This window comes from Oratosquilla oratoria, chromosome 6 (genome assembly GCF_046742065.1).
Source record: "Oratosquilla oratoria isolate Oo_2021 chromosome 6, ASM4674206v1, whole genome shotgun sequence".
NCBI classification, from domain to species: Eukaryota; Metazoa; Arthropoda; class Malacostraca; order Stomatopoda; family Squillidae; genus Oratosquilla; species Oratosquilla oratoria.
In genome coordinates, this window is record NC_134782.1 from 28,235,735 (window position 1) to 28,247,739 (window position 12,005).

The 12,005-nt window shown below is 42.5% G+C and overlaps 1 protein-coding gene across 1 annotated transcript; it reads left to right on the forward strand.

Moving 5' to 3' along the window:
* Positions 1-1,554: 1,554 nt before the first annotated feature.
* LOC143026141 (uncharacterized) lies at positions 1,555-7,842 on the forward strand. The gene is made up of 2 exons (XM_076186147.1): positions 1,555-1,612; positions 6,508-7,842. Exon 2 carries the CDS (start codon positions 6,508-6,510, stop codon positions 7,675-7,677), a length of 1,170 nt encoding a protein of 389 aa, XP_076042262.1. The 5' UTR covers positions 1,555-1,612; the 3' UTR covers positions 7,678-7,842.
* Positions 7,843-12,005: the final 4,163 nt, after the last annotated feature.

Genomic DNA, 12,005 nt, shown 5'->3' on the forward strand with positions numbered 1-12,005 from the left:
GCCCACCCTCCTGAAATGAGACCTACTGTGAGGAAAATTGAAAATCTCAGTAAGAAGATTAACCAGTGCCAAAATGCTGTTGTGTTTAACTCCGTATATATATATATATATATATATATATATATATATATACATATATATATAATATACATATACACATGGAGCATCCACGCATACAGATTTTGGTGAAGGAGGATTCTTCTTTTAATAAGTCCTGCCCTCTATAGCATGTAACATGGAACGGAATATTTACTTTCATGTCATTAGTGAGGATGGCTGGGTAACTATTATTCGTAGTAAAGTTTTGCATATATGGATGTCAATTTGCTTTTAGAGCTCGTGTGTGGATCATCCATGAGTAACGCAGAACCTTTATGGAATCTACATATTCCCTTTCACATGGAGAGAGTTACGTCTAGCAGTGTTAATGTGTTTGTAGCTTTCAAATCCTGAGTGGAGTATGATCTCTGGTTTGCTTCTTTGTAAGCTCTCAGCGATAGACTCTCCAACAGTGAATCGTCTGTTTGCGTGTGAATGCGCGCGCATGTATATTTATATATTGTATGTGAGTGTGTATGTGTATGTGTGTGTGATTCACCATGATCTTAGATAACGTGTCAGACTCGTGATCGACAGCTACGTGTGTGTGTGTGTGTGTGTGTGTGTGTGTGTGTGTGTGTGTGTGTGTGTGTGTGTGTGTGTGTGTGTGTGTGTGTGTATGTGTGTGTGTGTGTGTGTTTGTGTGTGTGTGTGTGTTTGTGTTTGCTTTAGCGTATGTGATGTATGTGTTTGCGTTTATATTGTATAAATCTGTGTGAATATTCATAATAATTTGTTTGAGTTTTTTCTGTGCGTATATTTTTCTTATCTCTATAAACGCTTCCGATACGGTCATTTTAGTATTTGGCTAACTTAGAGATATCCTTTTCAGTTTAAAATGCCGGAATATTTGCTGACCTGTGCAAATGAGTGGTGGGTATTACATATTACAGGGTCAAGACAATTTACGTAATCAAAAGGCTACAAGTCTTTCCTTGCATTTATGTATGTCGGAGTCTCGTCTAAGTCATTAACTCGTTTTTATCTATAATTCGCGTGATATACTCAGCATCACAATCCCTGGCTGAAAGTTGTACAGGGTGGTGATGAGCTTGCTCATGATTGGTTGGAAGTGGTCCAGAAATGGCTCGCGACCTTGTGAATAACACTCTCCTATTAACTCGTTGAAGTCACCCATTTCTTTAATTCCGCATTAAAAGACACTGTTTTAACACACACAGGTTTTTGTAATTTGTCTCTATGTATTTAATGTTGAGATGAAAGAAAGAAACGCTTGTGGCGTTTGTTTCAAGAAACGTTTCCTTTGGGCTTAGTGGGGGAGGGAACGAGAGGAGGTCAAACGTTGCCACGCCCCTTCTCACCACCTCACTTCCTCTTTCGGCTCTCCCTCCACTGCCGACACTGCCCATGACAATGAGGAGTGCTTGCCTACCTTCTCCAAGACCATCGTATATATAAAGCCGAAAAAGCAGATGATCCGACAGAACGGCTGAACATCCTCCAGCGTTCAGTTCTCGCCTCCTTTTTTCGATTCGACTACAAAACAAGCAAGGTAGGTGTCGAACTGCGCGGAAGCTGCAATTGAAAGAGTCCCAAGTGATACCGAGGGATCCCAGTTGGACTCTTGGAAATGCGCGCGCTGTGCCGGCAGGTGATAGAGTGAATTTGAGTTCTGTGTGACCGAATGAAGTCCCGGATACTGTCGACTGGGTGTCTGGCTGTAGACAAACACCGTGAGAAAGACGGGAAAAGTGTTGCATCCCTCTGCGAGAGGAGAAGTCAAAGATGACAAGGGTTTTTGTAAAAGAATCAGTCCGCCACGTTCTATGTGATTTCCAAGTGTTGAGGTTTTGGATTTTCTTAACATGGGTACAAAGACAGGTGTTTAGTGTGCTAAGAGTTAGAGATTTGTGAATGCATATAGATCTATATGCATCTTTCACTCACACACACACACACACACACACACACACACACACACACACACACACACACACACACACACACACACACACACACACACACACACACACACACACACACACACACGCACGCACACACAAACACACACACACACACACACACACACACACACACACACACACACACACACACACACACACACACACACACACACACACACACACACACACACACACACCACACACACACACACACACACACACACACACACACACACACACACACACACACACACACACACACACACACACACACACACACACACACACACACACACACACACACACACACACACACACAGAGAAGGACTTGGACACACAGATACACAAATGTGCACGCTATATATACACATAAATATATGTATGTATATATATATATATATATATATATATACATATATATATATATGTATATATATACAAATATTTATGTATGTTTATATGTATATATATGAATGTATGTATGTATGTATATACATATATATATACATATATATATATATATATATATATATACATATATATATATATATATATATATATATATATACATACATACATACATATACCAAGGCTTTTTCCCCCTTTCAAGGGAGGTAGCCAAAAAGGGAAAGGCATAAAAGCACTCCCACCCATTTCATCCCTAAATACACTCCACACCCCTCCCACCCTCCCTCTCATCTGAGCACCTCCTGGATGACGGGCCATCCCCGCACCTTGCCCACCGCCCTGGGTCAGAAGCAGTGTCGCAAGACACAGCACATCCACAGCAAGGCCGCTTCATTTAATCGGCGACCCCCCCTCTCCGTCCCCCCTTGCATATAAGGAGAGGACGGGGAGAAATCCTTTCGGGCTGCGTCAAAATTTACTCACACATACTTGCATTCCTCCTCATGCAATCACAACATCATCCATATACAACCATTCTCTACTCACCTCTGTCTTCCGTCCTCTCCCTTCCTTCCTCAACAGACATTCCCCTCTTCCCCAAAGCCCCCTTCACCCCATCCATCCACCTCATCCTAGGACGTCCCCTCATGTTCACTCCCTCCACATCTGCCTTCCATGCCTCTTTTACTAGTCTTTCTTCACTCATTCTTTCCATGTGTCCAAACCATCCTAATATTCTTTCATCAACCCTATCTCCCAGCTCCTTTTTCACCCCTGTTCTCCTCCTCACCTCCTCATTTCTCACTCTATCCAGCCTAGTAACCCCCACCATACTTCTCAGACACCTCATCTCAAACACATTCAAACTCCTTCTCTCTTCTTCTCTTATGTTCCACGTTTCTGCCCCATACAGTGCTGTTGGCACAACCACCCCTTCAGTACAGTCTCCTCTTCGCATCCATTCCTAAATGTCTATTCCTCATTACACTCTTTAATCCACCAAGGCATTTACTCGCTTCTCTCAATCTACATTCTACCTCCACCTTCACTCCACCTTTTCCTGCTACACTTGCACCCAAGTATCTAAAACTATCCATTTCCTCCAGTCGCTCTCCCTTAATGTTCACTTCCAGTCTACTGCCACTTTCACCCCTTGTACATCTCATCACCTTACTTTTACCCACATTTATCTTTAGCTTTCTTCTATCACATACTCTCCCAAACTCTGCCACCAGCTTCCTCAATCCCTCCTCTGACCCTGCCACAAGCGCAGTGTCGTCCGCAAACAACAGCTGGCTCACCTCCCACTTTTCTCCATTTTCTTTAACCATCTCCAATCCCTGACCCACTAACCTAGCATTCACCTCTCGCACCACCCCATCCATGTATAAGTTGAACAGCCAGGGCGATATAACGCATCCTTGACGAAGTCCCACCTTTACTTCAAACCACTCACTCTCTCCATTTCTAATCCTGACACAAGCTCTACTACTCTCATAAAAACTCTTGACAGCTCCCAAAAGCTTTCCTCCTATCCCATAAATCTGCATAACCTCCCACAGTGCCTTTCTGTCTACCCTATCATAAGCCTTTTCCAGATCCATAAAAGCCTTCCCCTTTCCTATAGCTTTCTCACATATCTGTCTTACCACAAAGATCTGATCTACACAACCTCTACCTGTCCTAAATCCACACTGCTCCTCACCAATTACTCCTTCTGTTCCTCTCCTAATCCTCTCAATCAAGATCCTCCCATAAGCCTTCCCTACTACACTTAACAGGCTAATCCCTCTGAAACTACTACATTCACACTTGTCCCCTTTTCCCTTGTAAAGAGGAACTATACAGGCACTTCTCCAGCCCTCCGGTACTCTACCCTCTCTCCAGCAAACATTAAATAACCTCACCAACCAGTCCACCATCACTGAACCTCCCTTTTTCAGACATTCTGCATGGCATCCATCCAGACCAGGTGCCTTACCTGCTTTCATCATCTTTACAACTGCCTTCACCTCATCCTTCCTTAGTTTCTTCGTCAGTGACATAGCGACGACTCCTTTTATTTTTTTCTTCTTCACGGTTTTTAAAGATTTGATCAACGGTGAGTAGTGTGTAAAACTCCAGAAGAAACGATCGTCGCCGGAACTTGAATTTTGAAGTTCAAAATGGTCGGTACTAAAAAGACGATGTTCATTGTCCAAGAATCTATTGTCGATGATAGTGGGATGTCACATCACCAAATGAGCCCGAGTCTCGATTTTTCGCATCATAAGGGATAAAAGGCTCAAAGCTCTAGGGGCGTACATGCAATGATACATTTTGGGGGATCCGGACGCCTGGGAGACTACATTGACGTGAAGACCGCGCTTTGGCTCATCTGGGCATAAAGTCCATCCGGGTCGGTCCATATGCTGCAGACGGGAAGTTGCACAGAGGGAGCGGCGCGTGATTGGACTTTATTCCCCGATGAGCGATGGGCACGGAGGTTCCAATCACCGCTGCTCTAATCTGTGTGATTTCTCTTTTGCAGAATGGTGCGTGCTGCCTCGTTGGTTCTCCTGCTCCTACCGGCCCTCGCTCTGGGAGAGGGAGATGCCCAGAACTATAATTACGCGCCCCCTGTCCAGAACGGCTACCTTCCTCCCGTTAAAAAGCCACCTTGCCCTACGGTCACCTCCCAAGTGTACACAACCGTTTACCAGAACGTACCAAGCACATACGTTGTCCACAATGTCAACACCAAATATGTGACAACCACGCATATCATGACACAGGTTGTACCCACCACGATCTACACGACCCGTATCCACACCCAGGTACACTACCAAACCAGTGTCGTTCAGGTGACCAGCACCAAGTACGCTGACCATGTCGTTACCAAAAACGTTCCCAGTCCACCCATTTATAAGACAACCTACGTCACCACGACACGCGTCGTTCCTCAAGTTCATTACGTCACGAGGACCCACATCCAGACACAGGTGGTGCCCGTCGAGGTTACAAACACCCAATACAAGACCGAGTACAGTCCTGTGGTCAAGTACCAAACAAAGTACGTGCAGACGACACAGGTCATCACCCTGCCCGCCCCGACAGTCCGTCAGACCCAAGTCCAGACCCTCGTCCAAACATCCATCTATAGGCAACCGTCTCCTCCTCAGACTCGCGTGAAATACACCACTGTGTATACACAGTCAGTGCAAACTCAGAGGGTCCCGTCTCCCCCAGTCTATTCCACCAAGGTCGTACATAGCCAACAGGTCATACCCACCGTCGTCGTCAGCACTCGATACCAGAACAGCTACGTGACGAAACAGAATGTCGTCACCCTTACAAACACTGTCACCCAGACCGGTTACACCACCCAATATGTTCCCCACGAGGTTGTCACGACTCAATACACCACCAATGTTGTTTACACTACCCTTTACACGACTCGTCTTCAGCCCTACACCAAGATCCACACCGTTTTGCAGACCAAGTACAACACCCCACCTCCGGTTTACAGTACACATCAAGCTTACTACACCTCTGTTGTTCAGGTCCCAGGTCCCAACCGAGTTGTGACAAAGTACGTCGACCAGACACAACAGAGGCAGAAGGTGATCTACGAGACAAAGGATCAATACGTACCGGTCACACGTACGAAGACAGTGACAGAGCCTTGCTCAAAGTCTGGATATAACTACCAAGCACCTTCCACTCCTTTCTATTTCTGAATATTATAATATATGTGCCGTTTTCTCCTAGAAAATGAAGACTTCCTTCTTTCACATCTTTATTCGATACATTCATCTAAGTGTTGATGATCTGATATCAAAGCAAAACAAATTAAAATGTCAAGGGTCACCGAATAACTTTAATACTACATAATAATTTAATGTGTTTAATAAACACGAACTCATCAATGAAGCTATTGATTAACCTTAATTCTTTGGTTGTCCGCTATATGTCCTGCTTAAGGTAAGAATATTTTTCACTACACGTGATAATTAGTATATCTGTACACATTCTTTTTTACGGTAATTTAACTTCAGCTGTGTCTCATTTATATTTTTTGTCCAAATACTTGCAGATGAGGTGTCTTCTGCTATTGTGCTTCCTGTTGGGATCGGCTCTCGGTGGAAACGTCAAAAGGCCGATTCGTGACTCACCTTCTTATGGGGTTGTGCAGTCTTCCCTGGACTCCTACCTGCCTCCTTCGAACGAACCCTGCTATCCTTCTGTCGTGTATTACACCAGAACCTCTTATAGTCAGGTAGTCGTACCTACTACTGTCTACAGTAACCAGGTGCAGTACGTGACTACGACGCAGTACCAGAATGAGGTCTACCCTTCCACCTACTACTCCCAGATAGTAAGCACCCAGTACGTACCTAAGGTACACTACGTCAGCCAGACTCAGTACATAACTCGCTACAACACCAGAACTCAGTACGTCACACTCCCGCCTTCAGTTCATTACGTCACTGTGACCAAAACCCAAGATCAAGTTCAGGTTCAGTACAAGACACAATACACAACTCAATACCAGAAGGTCCCAACAACAATCTACAGGAATGTCGTTAGTACTAAAGTGGTTCCCCAACAAGTAGTCAGCACCGTCTACAAGACCAATGTCGTCACCAGCACCGTTCAGCTTCCTCCCTACACCCAGGTGGTCACCAGCAAGACATACTCGACCTACTACAGCACCCAGGTCATCCCACCTCAAACCGTCTATGTTACTCAGACTGCCTACAAGACCAACTACGTTACCACCACCGTAACCTTACCTCCAGTGGTCAAGTACGTCACATCCACAGTGGTCCAGAGGGTGTACTCAACATCCTACTCGGAGGTCGTCAAAACCAACGTCCAGACACAATATGTCACTAGCACCAAGACCCAGCAAGTGGTTTCCACTCATTACCACACCCAGCGCGTGCCTCAGTACGTCACACGTACGCAAGTGATTCCCCACCAGGTGGTGAGTACCCACTACAAAACCAACGTCGTTCCCACGACCATATACAGGGAACAGGTAGTCCCCACCTACGTCAATCTTCCGGCCAAAACCCAGTATATTACGACAACCAAAACAGTCACCGTGACACAGACTCTTCCTGGACAAGTCAATACCATTTACAGCACCAATGTCGTGTATTATACGAACTCCGTCACATCGACGGTCTACAACAAAAGGTACAACACCGTCTATGCAACACAGACTGTTAAAGGAAACTGCATGACTGGTTATTATTAAGACAGTCCTGCGATTCTTTTCCCCCTCGGTTAAGTAGCACATATTTAAAATACTAAATTATCTCGTGCTGACCACATTTCTTTCTTACAAAAAATCTGACTGTCACTCATTATCTTCGCAGTCCTTCATTTCAATAGAAGTAACGGCATTTACTGTGGCGTTAATACGATACAATTGAGCTATGCCTTGTGATATTCACTAGTGTAATAGCTATAGTGCCGTTGCTTTTGCTTGAAAACTGTGAAAAACTACGTCGTCTCTTTACAGGGCAAAATGTCACCTTATTCATTAACATTCTGAAGAAACCTAATGTTTAATCAATAAAATAATTTACTATGAAAAAAATGTTGTATTATTTCATATGGTAATTATGAGAGGATTTTTTCTTTTTACTTATAAAAGAAATTTCATAGTTGAAATCCATTATTCTATTTGTGTGAATAATTACTTTAAAGAAGGGTACTGATTATATTAATTTGTTTCCATAGTGAATATAATGGAAGGGACTAGAATGTTAAGTTTGAAAAAAATGTAGGGTCATTATTCACTGGCCATATACATAAGATGTAATGAATGCACCTACACCATATGAAGTTGTGGGGAAGGATACTAGATAATAATTTTGTCACAGAGAATTCCATGAAGAGGTTACCAAGTTTTTGTTCATGGAACTTTTCTTCATATGCAAAATTTGAATCTACTACACATAATCTTCTTAAACCGATCACTGCGGTAGATGGACGTGGTAATTAATATCTAATAAATTCATCTTTAGGTAAGCTGATCAAGTATTCATTTCAACATGAGTAAACAATGAAATCATCATAGCTAACTAGGTTGAAAACAAAATTGATTTCAAGTGTGTTAAGGATATTAATTAGATCTACATTATTCTTAACAAGGCAATTAGAAATAGAACCTATAAGTGGGCTTAAAATGAACCACTTTGTTATTTCATAACTGGCAAAACCTATACAACATACAATTGTCGAGGTGGCTCGTATATATTTTTAGCCAGGTTGTGTTTCTATCTCTGATGAATGAAACAATACATACTATGGTGAGACGTATAAAGAATTAAACAACAGACTTAGGGAACACAAAATGGACTTTAAGCATCACAGGGAACAAACTCTCTAGTGAACCATATCAACACAGAAGAACAATATCATTGTCAGATTAGAAGGGAGCTATTGTTTTTGTTAAGGGTCTACAGAAAACAACGGTAGATCATCGAGTCATTTTACATAGCCAAGTACAACATCACCAACAAAAGGATGTAGCAGGCTCCGGTTCTTTTAGTCATTTACGTAGGAAGATTGTAACAGACTAAATTCCTAATCTTGAGTTCCCGCGATCGAGGCTCTGCGACTGCTAAATTTAATTGTCTGAAAGACATCACTGCATCTAATCATTTATTCTATATTAGTTACGCAAGTAAAGTGAAAAAAGAAATCTCGCACAAATGATGCCATACCTTCTGATGGGATTGGGAGTAGGGTAAAATTTCAGGAGGACGTGCAGGAAGTACGATCGGCACCACTTTCTAGTCTACAGTTTATAGTATAAGAGTACACCTGGAACGTGATTTTTCGGGGTAAAAAGGTAGTCATAGCCTCCTATATACAGTTGTTGCCAAATGGCAGGCTTGTGTCATCACAGTAATCTACTTAACAATCGCTGGCTCAGCAGATTACCGAGTGTCTCATTGCGCAGGTTCATGGGAGGACCAGTGAGTCTTTAACCGGACCTCACCAGGTACGGGTGATGTATATGTATATATATATTATACCTATATGTATATATATATATATATATATATTCATATACGTATAGGGATATATATATATATATATATATATATATATATATATATATATATATATATATATATATATATATCAGACAATCTCCATGACCGTCACGCAGAGGATTCGAACCCGCTGCTTCTGGGCCCAAGAGAGGCTCCATAATACCCGTCCTAGACCACTCGACCCCCGACGATATAAAACCGTATGAACTCAGAACCTATTTGGTTCCCGAGATTAGGGAGGGTGCTAACTGCTCCCCAATATAACACCCATTTCACAATACGGCCAATCGCACTCGTGGGAGGGGTAAGGACTGGAACGAATCCCTTTTACGCTTCTCGCCATCGTAACTATATTAGAAATTCGCTAGTAAACAGCGACATCAATCAGACAATCTCCATGACCGTCGCGCAGAGGATTCGAACCCTCTGCTTCTGGACCCAAGAGGGGTTCCATAACACCCGCCTTAGACCACTCGACCACCGACGATTTAAAACCGTACGAACTCAGAACTTATCTGGTTCCAGAGATTAGGGAGGGTGCTAACTGCTCCCCCATATAACCCCCATTTCACCATACGGCCAATTGCACTGATAGGAGTGGTCTATGACGGGTGTCATTTACACACACACACACACACACACACACACACACACACACACACACACACACACACACACACACACACACACACACACACACACACACACACACACACACACACACACACATACACACACACACACACACACACACACACACACACACACACACACACACACACACACACACACACACACACACACACACACACACACACACACAAGATATATATATATATATATATATATACAGGCATGACATTATTGTATAGACACCAAGAGAAATAATTTAAAGGTCAGATATCAACAGATATACCATTCGCTAAAAATCATCGTATTGCTCGAAAAAGTACTTTTTAAAAGCATAAAAATAAAGTTTTTACCTATTACAGAAGAATTTATTCAGAAAATTCACTTTTAATTGCGCCTCGCATACCACTTTTCCGAAGTCTAGATATTCAGAATAACAATATTGTTTGTTTGGCAACTGTGACGTCACGAACGCGGAATTCCCCGAACCTTTCCCGAAGCGCACGGGCGGAATGTTTCGAATAGCAGACGACGCAATGAAATGAAGACAAAACTGTTTTTTGCCAAATTTGATAAGATGTAGATGGTGGAATTATATAGAATACTGTCAGTATGTTTTTTTATGTACATTAAACTGTAAATACAGAAAGTTATGGAAGTCTTGAATCTGACTTTTAAAGGTCAGATATCAAGACTTCCATAACTTTTTGTATCTTTGTCCGGTATGATGTGGTTTAATATTTTTTTTTATAATGATTTCATTTAAAGTGACACTACTGCCGCACTTGATGAAGACTCCATTGGAAGTCCTTCATGTTCTCTATATTTCTGGTTATTGAAACTAAATGAATCAGGTTTCATACATCTTTCTATCAGCTCCAAGTACTCTTTCTTGTTGAGGGCAAAATCTGTCAGCGTCCATCTGTTGTACTTGCCTTTAAACAACACAAAGGTCTTCATCTATTATGACATTATTGTAGAGGGAGACGATGTAGAAACTCACTACTCGATTATCTACAAAATAGATTGTATTCAGTCTTCCGATAAGACCAGTGGATATTTTAAAGTGTGCCCCACGAAATCCCTTCAAAGATGTTGATATTGGCTCTGCTAGGTGTTCTACCAACCTATTTGGGGCACAAAACCTCATTCAGGTCGTCCTGGGCTCTCAGAAAGAACCTTGTGTCTTGTCCAAAGAAATGTCGAAGAGGATCCACGTTGCAATGCCTCTGACATAGTAGCGCAAGCTGATGTCATTCCCAGAACAGCTGTCAGGTATCTCCACAAGCTGGGTTACTATGACCGAGCTGCAACAAGGAAACCACTCTTTCGTCCAGCCAATATGAAGCGCAGAAAGGATTGGGCTGTTGAGATGGTGGAGAGACATGTGGCCATTTGGATCACTGTCATTTTCTCTGATGAGTCACGACTCGTATTGTTTTCTTAAAGTGGAAGTATGTGGGTCTAGAGACTCTGCAGACAAGAGTTTGACCTCAAAAGACTGAAGCGAACAGTAAAACATGAGGGCATTTCAATAATGATGTGGGGTGTAATTTGGAGTGATGGTCGATCAGAGCTTGTGGAGTGTCAAGGAAACATCAATTTAGGCAAATATGTTACTATATTAAAGAAAGGACTCATTCCAATATTCTCCATTGGTAGAATGAGTAAAAATGTCTTCCTATTTATGGAAGATGGAGCTCCTTGTCACACTGGTCAAGCAACTCAAAATTGGTTGAGCCAAAATGGGATCAGGAAACTTCCATGGCCAGGTCAATCCTCTGATATGAAACCTATTGAACACCTCTGGGGCATATTAGAGCGACAACTTCGCAAAAATAACAGGAATCCGTCTTTAAAGCCCAAACTGTTAGTATCACTACGG